Below are 21,996 nucleotides of genomic sequence, written 5' to 3'. Positions count from 1 at the left end.
GGAAGGTTTGAGATAAGAAGAAAGGAAAGAAGAAAAACTATTGATGGCATTTGTGGTAATCTGGATGAGGCATTCTAAGAGCTTTAACAGGCCGGGCACAGTGGCTCACACCTGTAATCTCAACACTTTGGGAGGCCGTGGTGGGCAGATTACTTGAGGTCAGGAGTTCAAGACCAGCCTGGCCAACATGATGAAACCGTGTCTTGACTAAAAATACAAAAATTAGCTGGGCATGGTGGCACGCATCTGTAACCCCAGCTACTTGGAGGTTGAGGCAGGAGAATCACTTGAACCCGGAAGATGGAGGTTTCAGTGAGCTGAGATTGCACCACTTTACTCCAGCTTGGGCGAAGAGCTTGAACAAAGGTAGTAAATGTGGGAATTGATGAGGGAAACATTAAAGCAAATAGATAAAGGAGATACTAAAATGGAATAAAAATGCCTTGGTGACATAATCTCTGGAGGTTAGCGGATAAATATAAGGAAGGAGTTGAAGATGATTCTCAGAATTCTGGCATGCATGACTGAATGGATGGCTATACCTTCTACCAATATGATAGAAATGATGGAGGGGCCAGATGCGGTGGCTCACTTCTGTAATCCCAGCACTTTGGGAGGCTGAAGCAGGCGGATCACCTGAAGTCAAGACCAGCCTGACCAACATGGAGAAACCCTGTCTCTACTAAAAATACAAAATTAGCCAGGTGCGGTGGCGAATGCCTGTAATCCCAGCTACTTGGGAGGCTCAGGCAGGAGAATCGCTTGAACCTGGGAGGCAGGGGTTGCAGTGAGCCGACATCGCACCATTGCACTCCAGCCTGGGCAACAAGAGCGAAACCCTGTCTCAAAGAAAAGGAAAAAAAAAAAAAAGAAGAAATGATGGAGGAAGTTGGGGAGGGAAGCCTAGACAGCAGCAGAGATGAGTTTAGTTTGCAACATGTTGCAGTCTGCACCCCTGGGAGGATGCTCAACAAATAGTTGTCTCTGTTGTCCTAGAGATCTGGATAACAGTGTCAACTGGAAAAGCTGATTTGACCATATGTGAGAGTGCTATAAATGGTAATCCAACCTAACTGCTATGTTCTTCTTTTATTTCTGAAGACTAGTACATATTAGGTACTCAGTAAATATTTGTTCGGTTGAAATTACTGTGTCTAGGGCTTTTATCATTGTTCTCTTCTATACATGCTTTGGAAAACAATAGATTGATCTGTCTAATTTAACTCAGCAGTAGGCAAGTTTGGGTCAGGTGGTACTGACCTAAGTAATGTTTAGTTCACAAATAGCTTCTTGATGACAGACTACCACTTACCACTTGAACAAACTGGCACAAAATTGACTCTTACTTGATTATCTTAGGTATTTTTCTGATGATTAATCAGCCTTCTCAGTTGTGACAAATTATTTAAAGAAGCCCAAAGTTCCTCTCCATGTGAATGGGTTTAGATAGCTATTCACAATGCTAGGACTAGCATGTAGCAATTTCAGAAAGCCTATTTGTTTTACCAGCCGATCTATTTTTGAACAGCTCTGTAGCCACTTGCCTGACTCAAAAGAAACAGTGAGATAAGTGCCCTGGAAAGTAGCATAGCATCTTAACAATATGACAGATTCATTCTAGTGTCCCCCAGGCCCTAGCACATTATAGGTGCTCTGCTCATTGGTTGGTTGAATTAAATGAGGAAGTATACAATACGGTTTCATATACAGTAGGTTATTGTATTTGATCCTCAGAACACTATAAGTCAAGCCAAGTATTATTTTCATGTTAAATATGAAGAAATTCATATATTCTTGTCAAGAATAATTGCTGTATCTCAGATACATTTGCAGACAGAGACAGCCCTGTTGTCAATCTTTCAGTTCCACCTTTCATATCCTAAGTCATATTTGTTATCAGCCAGTGAAAGATCTACCTAATATGAATTCAACTGGTGCCAGTTTGAGATGCTTTTGAGTTGCATGTTTCAAGGTGGCTTAGGAGTGAAGCTGGCCTGAAGTTCCTGTGTGTAGTGTGTCTTTCCTTGCCTTTATAGAGCCCTGGTTAATATTAATCAAAATGGAGGCTGGTTTACAAGTTAAGGAGCAGCAGTGATTTTCCTAATATAATACATGTAACATTGCTTTGAGTACTACAATGTGTAAGCTGGTTCAGACTATATTGTTTATTCATAGGAACACCTTCTTACCTTCTTTTTTTTTTTTTGAGACGGAGTTTCGCTCTTGTTGCCCAGGCTGGAATGCAATGGTGCGATCTTGGCTCACCACAACCTCTGCCTCCCAGGTTCAAGCAGTTCTCCTGCCTCAGCCTCCTGAGTAGCTGGGATTACAGGCATGTGCCACCATGCCTGGCTAATTTTGTATTTTTAGTAGAGATGGGGTTTTTCCATGTTGGACAGGCTCGAACTCCCAACCTCAGGTGATCCACCCACCTTGGTCTCCCAAAGTGCTGGGATTACAGGTGTGAGCCACTGTGCCCGGCCAGGAACACCTTCTTAAGAGTTCCTTTCTTTATTGTTTCTCTGTGGTTTATAATATGGTCGAAGGCTCTTACCAATATTTCATGCCTAAGTGGTTTATATACAGCTCTCTGGTGAGCACATGCAGATGTCACTTGCCATGACATTTGGCTTTGGTTAGGTTATTTCTTTTTCTTCTTTTGACTTTTATTTTAGGTACATGTGCAGGTTTGTTATGTAGGTAAATTCGTGTCATGGAGGTTTGTTTTACAGATTATTTTGTCACCCAAGTACTAAGCCTAGTACCCAATAGTTATTTTTTCTGATCCTCTCCTTCCTCCGTTGTTCCCCTTGTATCCATGTGTTCTCATCATTTAGGTCCCACTTATAAATGAGAACATGCAGTGTTTGCTTTTATTGTTCCTGTGTTAGTTTGCTAAGGATAATGGCCTCCAGCTCCATCCATGTTCCTGCAAAGGACATGAGCTCGTTCTTTTTTATGGCTGCATAGTATTCCATGGTGTGTGTGTGTGTGTGTGTGTGTGTGTGTGTGTGTGGGTGTATGTGTGTGTGTATATATATATATCACATTTTCTTTATCTAATTTGCCATTGATGGGAATTTAGGCTGATTTTATATATTTGTCATTGTGAATTGTGCTACAATAAACATACACATGCATGTGTCTTTTTTTTTTTTTTTTTTTTTTTTTTTTTTTGAGACGTAGTCTCGCTCTGTCGCCCAGGCTGGAGTGCAGTGGCTGGATCTCGGCTCACTGCAAGCTCCGCCTCCCGGGTTCACGCCATTCTCCTGCCTCAGCCTCCCGAGTGGCTGGGACTACAGGCGCCCGCCACCTCGCCCGGCTAGTTTTTTGTATTTTTTAGTAGAGACGGGGTTTCACTGTGTTAGCCAGGATGGTCTCGATCTGCTGACCTCGTGATCCGCCCGTCTAGGCCTCCCAAAGTGCTGGATTACAGGCTTGAGCCACCGCGCCTGGCCTGCATGTGTCTTAATGGTAAAATGATTTATATTCCTTTGGGTATACACTTTATAATATGATTGCTGGGTCAAATGTTAGTTCTGTTTTAGCTCCTTGAGGAATCACCACACTGCTTTACACAGTGGTTGAACTAATTTACACTCCCACCAACAGTGTATAAGCATTCCCTTTTCTCTGCAACCTCACCAGCATCTGTTATTTTTTGACTTTTTAATAATAGCCATTCTAACTGGTGGGAGGGACATAGTGTCTCACTGTGGTTTTGATTTGCATTTTACTAATGATCAGTGATATTGAACCTTTTTTCTTATGCTTGTTGGCCACATGTATATCTTCTTTTGAAATGTGTCTGTTCATGTCATTTTGCCCATTTTTTAATGGGGTTGTTGTTTTCTTGTAAATTTGTTTAAGTTTCTTACAGATGCTGGATATTAGACTTTCGTCAGATGCGTAATTTGCAAATATTTTCTCCAATTCTGTAGGTTATTTGTTTACTCTATTGATAGTTTCTTACACTGTGCAGAAGCTCTTAAGTTTAATTAGATCCCATTTGTCAGTTTTTGCTTTTGTTGTGATTGCTTTTGGCATCTTCATCATAAAATCTTTGCCAGTTCTTGGCTGGGCGCGGTGGCTCATGCCTGTAATCCCAGCACTTTGGGAGGCCGAGGTGGGCGGGTCATGAGGTCAGGAGATCAAGACCAGCCTGGCTAACATGGCGAAACCCCGTCTCTGCTAAAAATACAAAAATTAGCCAGGCGTGGTGACACACGTCTCTAGTCCCAGCTACTTTGCAGGCTGACTCAGGAAAATGGCTTGAACTCAGGAGACAGAGCTTGCAGTTAGCCAGGATCACGCCACTACACTCCAATCTGGGTGACAGAGCGAGATTGTGTCTCAAAAAAAAAAAAAAAGAATTACCAGTTCCTGTGTTCGGAATGCTATTGCCTAGGTTGTCTTCCAGGGTTTTTATTAGTTTTGGGTTTTACATTTCAGTCTTTAATCCATCTTGAGTTGACTTTTGTATATGGTATAAGGAAGGAATCCAGTTTCAATCGTGTATATGGCTAGCCAGTTATCCCAGCACCATTTATTGAATAGAGAATCCTTCCTTTCCTCATTGCTTGTTTTTGTCAGCTTTGCCGAGGATCAGATAGTTGTAGATGTGTGGCCTTATTTCTAGGTTCTCTATTCTGTTTCATATGTCCGTTTTCATACCAGTACACCATGCTAGTGTTTGTTTTGTTGTTGTTGTTGTTGTCGTTGTCGTTTTCTTTTCTTTTCTTTTTTTTGCGGCGGAGTCTCACTCTATCACCCTGGCTGGAGTGCAGTGGCTTGATCCCAGCTCACTGCAACCTCCACCTTCCGAGTTTAAGCAATTCTCCTGCTTCAGCCTCCCAAGTAGCTGGGACTACAGGCACACGCCATCATGCCCAGCTCATTTTTGTATTTTTGTAGAGACAGGATTTTGCCACGTTGGCCAGGGTGGTCTCGAACTCCTGACCTCAGGTGATCTGCCCACCTCAGCCTCCCAAAGTGGTGGGATTACAGGCATAAACGGGGTTTTGCATTGTTGGCCAGGCTGGTCTCAAACTCCTGACCTCAAGTGATCTGCCCGCCTCAGCCTCCCAGAGTGCTGGGATTATAGACATGAACCACCATGCCCAACTCACCATGCTGTTTTGGTTACTATAGCCCTGTGGTATTGTAGAGATCTTTCACCTTCCTGGTTAGCTGGCATTCCTAGGTATTTTATTCTTTTTGTGGCAAGGTTATTTATTTTTCAAATGACTCATTCATTTCCTACTAGTGTGAATTCCTTCTTCTTCCACCTAGAGCACCTTTCTTTTAACTTTAGGAATAGGTCCATCTTCTCATCATGGGATGGTATCTTCTCATCCACATGCTCTTCCAGGTACAGTGCTCCCGCAGCATCTGTGGGACCTTGGTTCCAGGACCTCCCCTGGATACCAAAATCCACAAATGCTCAAGTCTTGGATTTAAAATGATATGGTATTTATATATAACCTATGCATATTCTCCTGAATACTTTAAATCATCTCTAGATTACTCATAATACCTACTACAATATAAATGCTATGTAAATAGTTGTTATACTATATTCTTTAAGGAACAATGACAAGAAAAAAGTCTGCACATATTCAGCATAGATGTAGTTTTTTTTCCAAATACTTTTGATCCATGGTTGGTTGAATCTATGGATGCAGAACCCACAGATACGGAGCGCTGACACTACTTGCTTTAGAACTGTTTTTCCTGTGGAGTGAGGTATTCGGCCCAGGAGGGAACTCTGTGTTTCCAGGATTTATTTCTCTTGGAGGTTGGAAGTGTTGTGTCTTTCATCTGTGAAGAAATACATATCAGCTGCTGGGTCATTTTAATTGTTTACAAAGAAACATTTCACCATTTTTGATATCATGTTTGATGTCATGACAATGATTGAAGTAAGCCTGTGCTAGATGTACTCAACTTCTGTCTCCCTGACAACTAGTCTAGATTTTGGCTTCTCCATGCAGGGCTAGTGTGAGAATACATACGGTTTGGAAATATGAAACATTTTTCAACCTGATTAGGTTCCTTACGAATATATTTTGCCTGTAATCCCAGCACTGTGGGAGGCCATGGTGGGAGGATTATGGGAGGCCAGGAGTTTGAGATCAGCCTGGACTACATAGTGAGACCCTGTTTCTACAAAAAATGTAAAACCCAGCCAAGTTTTGGTGGAGCATGCCTGTAGTTCTAACTATTCTGGAGTCTGAGGCAGGAGGATCCCTTAAATCCAGGAATTCAAGGCTGCAGTGAGCTATGGTTACACCACTGTACTGCAGCCTGGGTGACAGAGTGAGACCCTGTCTCAAAGAAAAAAAAAACAATATATTTTGACTGACTCACAAATTGCATTGTGTCCTGTGCATAGTAATAACTTAGGCATTTAGGAATGACAAAGTAACTCCTTTAAGTATGTTACACAAGGAAGACCATAGGAATATAAATTGCTGGATAATTGTTTTTCAGATTAATAATGATATAGAAATAGGACCAAAATGAGGTCAGAACTGCTTAAGCTGCTGATAATGTGTAGTGAACAGCAGTTCTTCCTTTTGACCATGTTATCAGCTAAGATTCATAGTTTATATTAGTAGCAATATTTTTGAGGCTTCCAAAAATCACTGTTGATTCTCAGAGTTCATTCTCCCACTTATACCTAATCTTCTTGCTTTTGTATGTGTTCATTCATTTGTAGAGTATAAATGGCATTCGCACAGAGGAGGTGGCTGTCGTGACAAAGGGGCCATCTACTAACCCTGACTCTGAATGGGAGGGTTCCAAGCATTTGGTAGCTCCTAGTAAAAGCCAGATGACCACCCCGTCGGAGTCTCTGCAAAGCTTTGCCTTTGGCTCCCTCTCCATAAGCAGCAAGGAGACAGAAGAGAAGGAGGAGGGGGCAGCTGGCTATCTTGATATTAAGGAGATGCCAAGAGGCCCAACTGGGGAATGTATAGGAATGGAGGAACAGGCCGGTGCCTTAAAGTTCTCAGTAACACCAGCTTCCTGTCAGCTGCAACCTGGTGAAAAAAAGGCAGAGAGTAGTGAAGAACATGTTACACCAGGAGAGCCACTTGGAAAACAAAATGGATCATTTCTTGACTTTCATGTGGGTAACCAGTTCCCCACCCTCATTCGAAGTTTCCAGGTAGTAACTTATTCAATGATGCAGTTCTAATGACTGTCTTTGGAAGAGGGCCAGAATCTGTCCTGTGTAGGAGATGGTGGTGGTGTGCTGAGGGTAGTGGCCTCCCTGCTGTTTTCAAAATCACAGAGTAAAATTAAAGTCTTTGATTGTGCCAAAGAAATTCATTCAGAGCAATTAACTCCATGGCTAGAAATGCTTTCTTCTCTGATAACTGAACAAAACTCCAGCTGTCGGTCTTTATGAAGCTGGTTAAGTGTGTTCATCTTTTCCTTGCTCAAGTGTGGGCCATGGAAAGAGGTGAATTGTGGCAACTTCTTTGGTGAGGAGGCTTCAGTGTTCTGAGACCATGCTTAAAAAATTCAAATACTTGGCCGGGCGCGGTGGCTCAAGCCTGTAATCCCAGCACTTTGGGAGGCCTAGACGGGTGGATCACGAGGTCAGGAGATGGAGACCATCCTGGCTAACACGGTGAAACCCCGTCTCTACTAAAAAATACAAAAAACTAGCCGGGCGAGGTGGCAGGCGCCTGTAGTCCCAGCTGCTCGGGTGTCTGAGGCAGGAGAATGGCGTAAACCCGGGAGGCGGAGCTTGCAGTGAGCTGAGATCCGGCCACTGCACTCCAGCCTGGGCGACAGAGCGAAACTCCGTCTCAAAAAAAAAAAAAAAAATTCAAATACTCTTAATTAAAGGGGCAACTCATCTTCTTATGAGATTTCAGGCCCCAAATTATTTATGTACTGCAGCCACATTGTGCAGCCCACCACTCCCACTGACCCCACCCACAAGAGCTTCCAGGATCATAGGCACTGATTTCCTATGCTAAGGTGGTTGGCCACTTAACCTTATCACAATCAAATGGTAATTTCAGGGTGATTTATACTCCTGGGAAAGGTGAGCAGATGGACAAGAAGGCCTTTGATATTCCACTAATGTTCATTCTTCTGAAATTCTGGGATTAATCACCAGGTGGTGGTAGAACTGATTGTTTTTTTCTTGCCAGTTTTCCAAATACTGCCTCTTCTCAGTAACTCCAAAGTGAATCTCTGACATTGATTTGAAAGAAGTTAATGAAGTCGAGGGTAATGCATTCCATTGCCACTGCTGTTTCATGTACCGTTTGTACTTAGTGGAGGAAATGTGGCTGGTTTTCTTAATTATAATGGTACAGACACAAGGACAAATCAAAGTGATTGCTATTTGGCAAATCGTTTTATATTCAGATTCTGAAGGTCAGTCTGAAGTGTTTTATATCACCAATCATAACTGTCTGATCTTACAGCTTTCCAATAAGCTTATGAAAGTTATTACAGTAATGCCGCTTTTTAATATCCCTCATGATTTGACACCTTGTCAGGATTACTTTGGAATACTGTCGAAGTCTTGGGCAAAAGTAAACACCTTTGGAGATTGAGCTAGCCCTTTACTTAATTAAAGCTAACACTTTGATCAGATCAGTGTCAGAAGATTACTTCTCCATTGCCTTCAGAAACACTCTAGTAACTCTTTCCTTACTGCTTCACAGCCTCCCCTGGTGAAGACACAAACTGTCACCATCTCAGATAATACCAATGCTGTGAAAAGTGAAATCCCAACCAAAGACGTCCCTATTGTCCACACTGAGACCAAGACCATCACTTACGAGGCTGCCCAGGTAGGACATGGTCTGATGCTTCAGAACCAAAGGCTGCAAACAAAATTAATAACCTTTCTTCACAGAGTTTCTGGTCATTTATCACCAAGAATACCAGGTTTTTCTGGGGCAGTTCTTTTTAGAAGAGATTACTGGTCTAAGAAGGTCCCAGACTACTTTATCTAAAGCAAAATATTGAGCAGGACACACTGGTGTGTGCCTGTAGTCCCAGCTACTCAGGAGGCTGATGTGGGAGGATCTCCTGAGCCCAGGAAACTCCATCTGAATTTTTTTTTTTTTTTTTTTGAGACAGAGTCTCGCTCTGTGGCCCGGGCTGGAGTGCAGTGGCCGGATCTCAGCTCACTGCAAGCTCCGCCTCCCGGGTTCACGCCATTCTCCTGCCTCAGCCTCCCGAGTAGCTGGGACTACAGGCGCCCGCCACCTCGCCCGGCTAGTTTTTTGTATTTTTTTTTTTTTAGTAGAGATGGGGTTTCACCATGTTAGCCAAGATGGTCTCGATCTCCTGACCTCGTGATCCACCCGCCTCGGCCTCTCAAAGTGCTGGGATTCCAGGCTTGAGCCACTGCGCCCGGCCTGAATTTTTTTTTAAAGCAAAATTGTCTTAGATCTGATTGCTTATATCTACCCAATCCATTTGCATAAGGCAGTCTAGCGTAATGGTTGAGAACTTGGGATTTGGGTCCAAAAAAACCTGAGTTCAAGTCCTGGCTCCTCCACTTACTAATCTGGACAAGTAATTGAATATCTCTGAGCCTTGATCTCCCCTGCCCATGATGTTAATAATATCTACCTCATGGTGTTATGAGGACTTAAGTGTTTTTTGTTTTGTTTTGTTTTGTTTTGTTTTTGAGACAGAGTCTCACTCACTCTGTTACCCAGGCTGGAGTGCAGTGGCACAATAATCTCAGCTCACTGCAACCTCTCCCTCCTGGGTTCAAGTGATTCTCCTGCCTCAGCCTCTACAGTCATGCACACATGGCTAATTTTTGTATTTTTCATAGAGTTGGGGCTCACCATGTTGGCCAGGCTGGTCTCAAACTCCTGACCTCAAGTGATCTGTGCGTCTCGGCCTCCCAAAGTGCTGGTATTAGAGTTCTTTTTAGAAGAGATTACTCGGGGCTGGGCACAGTGACTCACGCTTGTAATCCCAGCACTTTGGGAGGCCGAGGCGGGCAGATCACGAGGTCAGGAGTTCAAGACCAGCCTGGCCAACATGGTGAAACCCTTTCTCTACTAAAAATACAAAAATTCGCTGGGCATAGTAGCAGGCATCTGTAATCCCAGTTACTCAGGAGGATGAGGCAGGAGAATCGTTTGAACACGGGAGGTTGCAGTGAGCTGAGATTGCTCCACTGCACTCCAGCATGGGCAACAGAGTAAGAGTCCATCTAAAAAAAAAAAAAAAGAAGAAGTGCCACTATGCCTGGCTAAATTTTCTTTTTTGAGACAAGGTCTCACTCTGTTGCCCAGGCTGAAGTGCAGTGGCATGATCTCAGCTCGCTGCAGAGTAGCTAGACCTCCCAGGCTCAAGCGATCCTCCCACCTCTGCCTCCCAAGTAGCTGGAACTACAGGTGTGCACAACTGCACCTCACTAATTTTTTTTATAGTGACAGGATTTCACCACGTTGCCCTGCCTGATCTCAAATTCCTGGGCTCAAGGGATCCACCTGCCTTGGCCTCCCAAAATGCTGGGATTACAGGTGTGTGCCACTACGCCCTGCTAAAAATTTTTTTACTTCCTACTTTCAGTAAAATGTCTCTTTCATTTTTGGTAGTTTGAATGGACTAGAGTTGATTTGTGTTGAATTGTTTTTCTTTTGTTACTCAACAGAAGCCAAAAGTAAGAAAAACATTTCCCTCTATAAGCTGAGCTGTTATTTCATTCCTGCAACAAATATTTATTGAGCATTCACATATTAAGCCAAAGCAATGTACAAGGTATACATAGTCCCTACCCTCTGGAGCTTACATTCTAGTTAGGAGAAACAGGCAATAAGGCACATAAGCAATGTATAAGTAAATTTCAGACAGTGGTAAATGCTGCAAGGAAACTAAAATGGTGTAATGAGTTAGACAATATGGGATTACATGAAAGATTGCTACTTTGGGACTAGGATAATCAGGGAATTCCTCTCTGAGGAGGTGACATTTTGGCTGAGTCTGAATGATGGGAAAGAGATACCCATGTGAAATTCTGGCGAGGTGCTTTCACATAAATCTTTTCACTTAATCCTCACCTCACCATGAACTGGATGATGTTTTCTCCATTTAGGAAATAGTGTGGCTTGGTAATTTAAAAGCATGTGCATTGCCGGGCACAGTGGCTCACACCTGTAATCCCAGCATTTTGGGAGGCCGAAGCAGGCAGATCACCTGAGGTCAGAAGTTTGAGACCAGCCTTACCAACATAGAGAAACCCCGTCTTTACTAAAATACAAAAAAATTAGCCAGGTATGGTGGCTAATTAGCCATGAACTGGTGAGGTGAGGCAGAGGCTCCCTTGAGCCCAGGAGTTTGAGGCTGCAGTGAGCTGTGATTGTGCCACTGCACTCCAGCCTGGGGGACAGAGTGAGGCCCTGTATCAAAAAACAAAATGAAATAAGGTAAGGAGAGGTCTGGGGCCGGGAATATGACTAGAACATCTCTGGAGTAATGCTTGTAAGGAACTAAAGTGTCTGAAGAAACAAGAAAAAAGAAATGTGTCAGTCGAGAGAGACAGAGAAATGAATGAATAGGTCTTGACAGTGAAGGGGACTGAAAAAGAAAGGAATAGGAAATTACTTTAAAACTGTACACGCTATTAGCCAGCGGATATAGGAAATAATTACTTCACATGACAGAGAATCCCTTTAAGTTGTCACTAACATGGAGACAAGCTAAATATCCATCAGTGGAGAGCTGCTTAAATACATTATGGTACATCCAATTAAGGTAATTCTGTGTGGCCTTTAATTAAAGCTTCTGATGGGAAGATGCTACATGATAAATAGGTAAGTGAACGAGCATGGTACACTATGGTGGTACTGTTTATGGAAGGTAGAAGCGATGTATATTGCAGCTATGTGTGTTTAGGCTTGTATATCAATACAGTCTCTCTGAATGGGTACTAAAAAAAAAGAAACAAAAAACCAACAACCAAAACGTATAGTGGCCCCTGATGAAGGAGACTGAGACTGCAGGACTCGGCTCAGGAGTGGGAGGGAAACTGACTTTTCACTGTACAACATTTTGAAGTTTTAAAATTTTTATAGCATAGACATAGCCAAAAAAGTTTATTTTATTATTACTATTATTATTATTATTATTATTATTATTAAGAGACAGTCTTGCTCTGTAGCCCAGGCTGGAGTGGGAGTGCAGTGGCATGATCTCAGCTCACTGCAACCTCTGCCTCCTGGGTTCAAGTGATTCTTGTGCCTCAAACTCTCGAGCAGCTGGGATTATATATGCGTGCCACCACACCTGTCTAATTTTTATATTTATATTTTTATTTTTATTTTTGTTTGAGACAGAATTTCACTCTTGTCACCCAGGTTGGAGTGCAGTGGTGCCATCTCGGCTCACTGCAACCTCCACCTCCTGGGTTCCAGCAATTCTCATGCCTCAGCCTCCCAGGTAGCTGGGATTACAGGCACCCACCACCACACCACACCCAGCTAATTTTTGTATTTTTAATAGATACAGGGTTTCACCATGTTGGTCAGGCTGGTCTTGAATTCCTGACCTCGTGATCCACCCGCCTTGGCCTCCCAAAGTGCTGGGATGACAGGCATGAGCCACCGCGCCCAGCCTAATTTTTATATTTTTAGTAGAGACAGGTTGGTCTCAAACTGCTGGCCTCAAGTGATCAGCCCACCTCAGCCTCCCAAAGTGCAGGGATTACAGGCATGAGCCACCGTACCCTGCGCCCCCAAAATTTAAATGGTTCAAAATAAATTGTTTTAAAAGTTAGAGCCACACTGCCCACAGAAGTCCATGTGGTGTGAATGTAGGTAGCTCCTACAAAAAAAGGAAACAGAAGCAGTCATTTTAAAATATCCTAACATATTAGAGAAATATAAAGGCAGCGTGATATGCTCGACAGAGCCCATGGGCTGTGGAATTAGAGTGACTTGGGTCTTAATTCTGACATTTGCTAGTTTTGTGATCTTGGGCAAGTCACTTGTCTTTTTGAGCCTTAGTTTTCTCTTCTGAAAAATACTTTGATCAAGTTATTGAAATAAGCACAATGTTTGCCTGGTACTTATTAGCTATTCAGAATGGTAGCTATTATTATATTGCGTTGTTAAACATTTGCCTTTATTTCATTTTAACCAGGCTTAAGACAGTCAGTCAAGATACAAATTGCTTTTTATTTTTTTATTTGTTTATTTATTTATTTATTTTTGAGACGGAGTCTCACTCTGTCACCCAGGCTGGAGTGCAGTGGCGTGATCTTGGCTCACTGCAACCTCCACCTCCCAGGTTCAAGCGATTCTCCGGCCTCAGCCTCCCAAGTAGCTGGGACTGCAGGCATGTGTCCCCATGCCCGGCTAATTTTTGTATTTCTAGTATGGATGGGTTTTGCCATGTTGGTTAGGCTGGTTTCGAACTCCTGATCTCAGGTGATCTGCCCACCTTGGCCTCCCAAAGTGCTGGGATTACAGGCATGATCCACTGCTCCTGGCCCACATTGCTTTTTATTACTGATGCTAGACAGTGGGGTAGAGTGGGGAAGAGTGTTGACTTTCGAGTCAGAGTCAGATTTCCTGGCTTTGAACCTGCCCTGTCACTTACTAATGTGCAGTCAAATTACTAAATCGCCATGTGCCTCAGTTTCCTCATTTGTAAAATGTAAAAATGTGTAAAATGTGTAAAATGAGGCTAATAGTTGTACCTCATAGGGTTGTTGTCAGGAATAAATGAATTAATGCACATAAAATGTTTCCAAAGTGCCTGGCAGATAATAATCACTAGATACGCATTTGCAATTGTTATTATTTATTTACTATTTCTACTTTTGCTTTTATTATCTTGCTGGATAAGTAAGCCCGAGCACCATTTTTTTATTCATTCACAGTCTCCGTGCTTTGGAAAACATGGTCAGAGGGGATGGTTTTTATGTGTAATTTTTTAATGTGTGTATATGGGTGTGTTTGAGGTAAAATTTATATACAGTGAAATGCACAGACAGGTCTCAAGTGATCAGCCCACCTCGGCCTCCCAAAGCGCAGGGATTACAGGCTACACTGTTGCCCAGGTTAGAGTACAGTGGCATAACCACAGTTCACTGCAGGCTCAAGTGACCCTCCCACCCCAGCCCCTTTTGGGCTCAAGTGATCCTCCCACCTCCCTCAGCCTCCTAAGTAGCTAGGACTCCAGGCGCACACCACTACACGTGACTAACTTTTTAATTTTTTTTTTTTGACACTCTGTCGCCTAGCCTGGACTGCAATGGCATGATTTCAGCTCACTGCAACCTCTGCCTCCCAGGTTCAAGCGATTCTCCTGTCTCAGCCTTCTGAGTAGCTGGGATTACAGGCTCACGCCACCATGCCTGGCTAATTTTTATATTTCTTTTTTCAGTAGAAACAGGGCTTCACCTTGTTGGTCAGGCTGGTCTCGAACTCCTAACCTCATGATCTTCCCGCCTTGGCCTCCCAAAGTGCTGGGATTACAGGCGTGAGCCACTGCACCCAGCCTAATTATTTAATTTTTTGTACAGACGGGACTGACTTTGTTACTCAGGCTGATCTTGATCTCCTGGGCTCAAGCAATCCTCCCTCCTCAGCCTCCCAAAGTGCTGGTATTACAGCCGTGAGCCACTATGCCTAGCAATTTTGATTGATTTTGACAAATCAAAATATACGTTATACGTGTGTAACCAAGACACATTTAGGATACAGAACATTACTCCTGAAACTGCCTTCATGGCCTTTTCCATTTGATTTCTACCCCTTTAGGCAGCCAGTGCTCTGCTTTCTATCAGTATAGCTTAGTTTTGCCTGATTTGGACTTCGTGTAAGTAGAAGTATACAGTAGTACACTTTTGTGTCTGGCTTCTTTTCTTTTCTCTTCTCTTCTCTTCTTCTTTTCTTTTCTTTTGACAGAGTCTCGCTCTGTCGCCCAGGCTGGAGTGCAGTGGCCGGATCTCAGTTCACTGCAAGCTCCGCCTCCCGGGTTTACACCATTCTCCTGCCTCAGCCTCCCGAGTAGCTGGGACTACAGGCGCCCGCCACCTCGCCCGGCTAGTTTTTTTGTTTTTTTTTAGTAGAGACGGGGTTTCACCCTGTTAGCCAGGATGGTCTCGATCTCCTGACCTCGTGATCCGCCCGTCTCAGCCTCCCAAAGTGCTGGGATTACAGGCTTGAGCCACCGCGCCCGGCCTCTTTCTTTTCTTTCTTTTCTTGACTTTCTTTCTTTCCTTCCTTCCTTCCTCCTCCCCTCCCTCCCTCCCTCCTTCCTTTCCTTTCCTTTCCTTTCTCCTTTCCTTCCCTTCCCTTCCCTTTCCCTTCCCTTCCCTTTCCCTTCCCTTCCCTTTATTGGAGTCCTAGTCTGTCACCCAGGCTGCTGGAGCGCAGTGGTACCATCTCAGCTCACTGCAACCTCAACCTCCCGGATTCTAGTGATTCTCCTGCCTCAGCCTCCTGAGTAGCTGGGATTACAGGCGCCCACCACTTCACCTGGCTAATTTTTGTATTTTTAGTAGAGACAGGGTTTCACCATGTTGGCCAGGCTGGTCTTGAACTCCTGACCTCAGGTGATCCACCCACCTCGACCTCCCATAGAGCTGGTATTACAGTCATGAGCCACTGAGCCCAACAGTGTCTGCCTTCTTTCTGAATATAATGTTTTTTAGATTCATCCATGTTGTGTGAATCAGTAGTTCCCTCTTTTTTATTGCTGAATAGTATTATGTTGAATGAATATACCACAATTTGTTTATGTATTCATTCGTTGATGGACAATTGGATGAATTTCAGTTTGGGAAAATATTAATAAAGCTGCTATGAATGTTCATGCACAAATCTTTTTTTTTTTTTTTTTTTTTTGAGACAGAGTATCACTCTGTTGCCAAGGTTGGAGTGCAGTGGCATGCTGTCAGCCCACTGCAACCTCCGCCTCCCGGTTCAAGCGATCCTCCTGCCTCAGCCTCCAGAGTAACTGGGACTACAGGCATGCATCACCACGCCCGGCTAATTTTTGGGTATTTTGTGGTAGAGACAGGGTTTCACCATGTCGGCCAGGCTGGTCTCGAACTCCTGACCTCAGGTAATCCACCTGCCTACATTTCCCACAGTGATGATATTTCAGACATGAGCCACCGTGCCCAGCCACAAATCTTTTTGTGGGTGTTTCATTTATCTTGAGTAAACATCTAAGAGTCAAATTGCTGGGTCATAAAATGACCATTATGAGGCAACATTGGTAAGAGGATCAAGGAAAAGAGGCCCTGTATGGGAACAGAGTAAGTAGGAAAACATAACAGTGTCTCCTGTATCTTTAGCATTCTTCAGAGACAGAAAAGAGACTAGAGTGAGCGGGCAGGAGGTAGATAAAGATAGTAACAGGTTTGTAGAGGAGGAATTCTTCAAAAAGCTTTAGCCCTTCTGACATGCAAATTCATGTTATAACAATTTATAAGCTAATTTTATTTGTATAATTTATTTGTTTACAAGTGCTATGGTGTAGGCAGAACACATATTCCCGTATTGTTTTTATTTTTTTATTTATTTTTGAGATGGAGTTTCGCTTTTGTTGCCCAGGTTGGAGTGCAGTGACGCAATCTCGACTCACTGCAACCTCTGCCTTCTGGTTTCAAGCGATTCTCCTGCCTCAGTCCCCCAAGTAGCTGAGAATTTTTTTTTTTTTTTTGAGATGGAGTCTCCCTCTGTCCCCCAGACTGGAGTGCAGTGGCACCATCTCAGCTCTCTACAGCCTCCGCCTCCTGGGTTCAAGAGATTCTCCTGCCTCAGCCTCCTGAGTGGCTGGGACGACAGGCCTGTGCCACCATGCCTGGCTAATTTTTGTATTTTTGGTAGAGACAGGGTTTCACCATATTGGTCAGCTGGTCTTGAACTCCTGACCTCGTGATCTGCCTGCCTTGGCCTCCCGGAGTGCTGGGATTACAGTTGTGAGCCACTGTACCCAGGCCCCAGTATTGCTTTTATAAATGAGAAAACTAGATCGGGCTCAATGGCTCACGCCTGTAATCCCAGCACTTTGGGAGGCTGAGGCAGGTGGATCACCCGAGGTCAGGAGTTTGAGACCAGCCTGGCCAACATGGTGAAACCCCGTTTCTACTAAAAATACAAAATTAGCCAGGTGTGGTGGAGCGCGCCTGTTATCCCACCTGCTTGGGAGGCTGAGGCAAGAGAATCACTTGAACCTGGGAGGTGGAGATTGCAGTAAGCCGAGATCCCACTATTGTACTCCAGCCTGAGGAGAAGGCAAAACTCTCTCTCAACAAAAAATAAAATAAATAAAAATTTAAAAATCAAATAAATGAGAAACCTAAAGCTCAGAGAAGTCAGAATGACTTGCCCAAGGTCCCACAGCTGGTTACTGTCTGGGTGGGGACCCAAACCCCTGACTCCACACAGGAAGTTTCTTGCCCTGAGTCCTAGTTCAAACACCCATTAGAGTTTTGGACAAATTCTTAACCTCTCTGGAGCTCTGTTTTCTTAACTGTACAGTGTGTATAATAATGGTTCCTCCCTCAGATATTGAGAGGCATAATTGAGATAACAGTTGAATTATATGCTTGGCACATAGTAGGAGTATAATAAATATTAGTTGAGTCTGAATCTAAAGTAGATGACTGGTTTTGGCTGAAGAAAATATTAGTTAGTAGTTGGGCGTGGTGGCTCAAAGAGCTATAATCCCAGCTCTTTGGGAGATGGAGGTCGGGGGTTCACGAAGTCAGGAGTCCAAGACCAGCCTGGCCAATATAGTGAAACTCTGTCTCTGCTAAAAATACAAAAATTAGCCGGGCGTGGTGGCAGGCGCCTGTAATTCCAGCTTCTTGGGAGGCTGAGGCAGGAAAATTGCTTGAACCTGGGAAGCAGAGGTTGCAGTGAGCCAAGATCACACTATTGCACTCCAGCCTGGGCAAGAGAAGTGAAACTCCATCTCAAAAAAAAAAGTACAAAAATTAGCCAGGCATGGTGGCATGTGCCTATATTCCCAGCTACTCAGGAGGCTGAGGCAGGAGAATCGCTTAAACCCAGGAGGCAGAGGGTTCAGTGAGTTGAGATCGCGCCACTGCTCTCCGCCTGGGCAACAGAGCTAGACTATGTCTCAAAAAAAAAAAAAAAAGATAATGTTTGAAAGGCATTTGTGAACTATAAAATGCTATACGTGCGCTTCTTGTCACTCTTGTTGTTGAACCTGTGGCTATGTTCCTGCCTCCTATTTCTTTTTGTTGTTGTTGTTGTTTTGTTTTTTGTTTTTGAGACAGAGTTTTGCTCTTATTGCTCAGGCTGGATTACAATGTCACAATCTCGGCTCTCCGTAATATGTGCCTCCTGGGTTCAAGCTATTCTCCTGCCTTAGCCTCCAAGTAGCTGGGACTACAGACATGTACCACCACACTCGGCTAATTTTGTATTTTTAGTAGAGACAGGGTTTCTCCATGTTGGTTAGTCTGGTCTCGAACTCCTCACCTCAGGTGATCCGCCCTCCTGGGTCTCCCAAAGTGCTGGGATTATAGGCGTGAGCCACCACTCCTGGCCCCTGCCTCCTATTTCTGATCCATTCCTGTCACTGACTCAATGCTAAGGAAACTATACCCATCCAACTTTTTTAGAAGGAACTTTGTGCCCAGGGAATTTATTTTATTTATTTATTTTATTTATTTTTAGACAGAGTCTCACTCTGTTACCCAGGCTGGAAGTGCAGTGGCACGATCTTGGCTCATTGCAACCTCCGCCTCCAGGTTCAAGTGATTCTTCTGCCTCAGCCTCCCGAATAGCTGGGACTACAGGCGCCTGCCACCTCGCCCGGCTAGTTTTTTGTATTTTTAGTAGAGACGGGGTTTCACCATGTTAGCCAGGATGGTCTCGATCTCCTGACCTCGTGATCCGCCCGTCTCGGCCTCCCAAAGTGCTGGGATTACAGGCTTGAGCCACCGCGCCCGGCCCCATCCAACTTTTTTAGAAGGAACTTTGTGCCCAGGGAATTTATTTTATTTTATTATTTTATTTTATTTTATTTTATTTATTTTTAGACAGAGTCTCACTCTGTTACCCAGGCTGGAAGTGCAGTGGCACGATCTTGGCTCATTGCAACCTCCGCCTCCCAGGTTCAAGTGATTCTTCTGCCTCAGCCTCCTGAGTAGCTGGGATTACAGGCAAGCACCATCAAGCCCAGCTAATTTTGTTTTTTTGTAGACACGGGGTTTCACTGTGTTAACCAGGCTGGTCTCAAACCCCTGACCTCAGGTGATCGCCCTCCCTCCGCCTCCCAAAGTGCTAGGATTACAGGCATGAGCCACCAAGCATGGCCCAATTTATTTTATTTATTAAGAGGTTACGGGTGTGGTAGCTCACACCTATAATCCCAGTACTTTGGGAGGCTGAGGTGGGTGGATCACCTGAGGTCAGGAGTTCGAGACCAGCCTGACCAACATAGAGAAACCCCGTCTCTACTAAAAATACAAAATTAGCCTGGTGTGGTGGTGCATGCCTGCAATCCCAGCTACTCAGGAGGCTGAGGCAGGAGAATCGCTTAAAACCGGGAGGTGGAGGTTGCAGTGAGCTGAGATCAGACCACTGCATTCCAGCCTGGGCGACAAGAGCAAAACTCCGTCTCAAAAAAAAAAAGAGGTCACTCTAAGGGAATGAGATTTTTGCATCAGAATGTGCAGCTGAAGAGCAAAGCTGCAGCCTGCAACATTTGCTCAGTCTTCCTGAGAGGCATGATGATGAGCCATGCTTTCTTCTGCAGACTGATGACAACAGTGGAGACTTGGACCCAGGAGTCTTGCTGACAGCTCAAACTATCACATCTGAGACCACAAGCAGCACCACCACAACTCAAATTACCAAGGTAACAGACCAGCTAGAACCCCTTATGGAACCCAAGGGCAGGCTGAGCTTGCTGCCACCTCTCTGCAAGAAGGACCCTAGTCCATAAGCAAATATTTTCAGCTCCATCCCTAGTAAGCCACATTATTCAAAGAGTCCCGGATGGAAAGGCCCTGCTGCCTTCCCCAGCAGTAAATCTAGGGAGATACCCTGAGAGTATCCCTGCCTACTTAGTAGTCTCCTAAAGGTAGGTGTGGTTGTTCTCTTTACACATCTGTCTGTCTCTCTGGTCAGTGAGTCCCCTATCTGGCTGTGGAAGTAAGTTTAAAAAGTCAGCCTGGCCAGGCACGGTGGCCCACACCTGTAATCCCAGCACTTTGGGAGGCCGAGGCAGGTAGATCACCTGAGATCAGGAGGACAAGACTAGTCTGACCAACATGGTGAAACCCCGTCTCTAAAAATACAAAAATTAGCTGGGTGTAGTGGTGTACGCCTGTAGTCCCAGCTATTCAGGAGGCTGAGGCAGGAGAACTGCTTGAACCTGGGAAGCAGAGGTTACAGTGAGCAGAGGTCGCACCACTGCACTCCAGCCTGGGCGACAGAGCAAGACTCCATCTCAAAAAAAGGGGCCAGGCGTGGTGTAATCACACCTGTAATCCTAGTACTTTGGGAGGCCGAGACGGGTGGATTCCTTTAGCCTAGTGGTTTGAGACTAGCCTGGGCAACACAGTAAAACCTCATCTGTACAAAAAAATACAAAAAAAAAAAAAAAAAAACAATTCGCTGGGCATAGTGGTGCGTGCCTGTGGTCCCAGCTACTTAGGAGGCTGAGGTGGGAGGATCACTTGAGCCCAGGGCATCAAGGCTGCAGTGAGCCGTGATCATGCCACTGCACTCCAGCCTGAGTGACAGAGCAAGACCCTGTCTCTATAAAAACAAAAAAAAGTCAGCTTAAGGGAAATTATTTTTGGTATTTTTATACAACCATATTTTCCAAGCCCAAAATCAGAAGTCTGGGTCTGAGGAAGAATTTTTACAGCATTCCAGGGACAAGACCAGGAGAATTTGTTTGGATGCTGAAATATTGGAATTATTAGAATATAGTTTATAGGAAGCAAGAGAGAGAAAATATCTAAAATTGGAACTACCCCCAGAAAATTGGAGGCAATCTATGTTTGCTATAGCACTAGAGGAAAATACTTTTTTTAATAGGTAAAAATATAGCTTCTTGACCAAGCTCTGTCATCAATACACAGATGACTGGAAACTAGTTAACTTAATGTGTCTAGACCTTGGTTTTCCTCATCTACCAGAAAGAGAAATCTACCCACCCTCAGGAGATTATGTGAAGACCTTTTGACATCAATAATATGAAAATGCTTTAAAATAAAAGAGCCCAGTTTCAAGCTATGTGACATGTTTGTTAGCCTTCAGATTTTTTTCCTTTTGAAAATGATCACAGTGGCTCATGCCTGTAATCCTAACACTTTGGGAAGCCGAAGTGGGCAGATCAGCTGAGGTCAGGAGTTCAATACCAGCCTGGCCAACACAGCAAAACCCCATTTCTACTAAAAAAATAAAAATTAGCCGAGCACGGTGGCACACGCCTATAGTCCTAGCTACTTGGGAGGCTTAGGCAGGAGAACCATTTGAACCCAAGAGGCAGAGGTTGCAGTGAGTCAAGATCATGCCACTGCACTCCAGCCTTGGCGACAGAGCAAGACTCTGTCTCCAAAAAAAAGAAAAAAGAAAAAGAAAATGATCAATTAAAATGTATAGGAGGCTGGGCGTGGTGGCTCACACCTGTAATCGCAGTACTTTGGGAGGCCAAGGCAGGTGGATCGGGAGGTCAGGAATTCGAGACCAGCCTGGCCAACATGGTGAAACCCTGTCTCTACTAAAAATACAAAAAAGTAGCCGGGTGTGGTGGCGTGCGCCTGTGATCCCAGCTACTCAAGAGGCTGAGGCAGGAGAATCGCTAGAATCCAGGAGGCAGAGGTTGTGGTCAGCAGAGATCACGCCACTGCGCTCCAGCCTGGGCAACAGAGCAAGACTGTCTCAAAAAGAAAAAAAAAACAAAAAAAGGTAGAGGATCAGTATCCGGACTCTAAAACAGAAATGTGTAAGAGAAGAGCACAGAAAGTCCTATTTTGTTTACTTGCTAAAT

The 21,996-nt window shown here is 44.2% G+C and overlaps 1 protein-coding gene across 22 annotated transcripts in view; it reads left to right on the top strand.

Annotated features, from left to right (window-relative positions):
• Positions 1–21,996, top strand: part of EPB41 (erythrocyte membrane protein band 4.1) — a 231,993-nt gene that overhangs the window by 201,182 nt on the left and 8,815 nt on the right. For 10 of the 22 annotated variants that reach the window (XM_033227467.1, XM_033227452.1, XM_033227449.1 and 7 more), the window contains 3 exons: positions 6,722–7,171; positions 8,694–8,822; positions 19,750–19,851. In XM_033227467.1, the coding sequence (XP_033083358.1) occupies positions 6,722–7,171; positions 8,694–8,822; positions 19,750–19,851 (681 nt within the window). The remainder of the gene's footprint in view (positions 1–6,721; positions 7,172–8,693; positions 8,823–19,749; positions 19,852–21,996) is intronic. The other 12 variants (XM_033227446.1, XM_033227448.1, XM_033227447.1 and 9 more) reach the window with 5 other exon arrangements.

This window comes from Trachypithecus francoisi, unplaced genomic scaffold (assembly GCF_009764315.1).
Source record: "Trachypithecus francoisi isolate TF-2019V2 unplaced genomic scaffold, Tfra_2.0 Lachesis_group12, whole genome shotgun sequence".
Taxonomy (NCBI): Eukaryota; Metazoa; Chordata; class Mammalia; order Primates; family Cercopithecidae; genus Trachypithecus; species Trachypithecus francoisi.
This window is presented reverse-complemented; position numbering and strand designations above follow the sequence as displayed.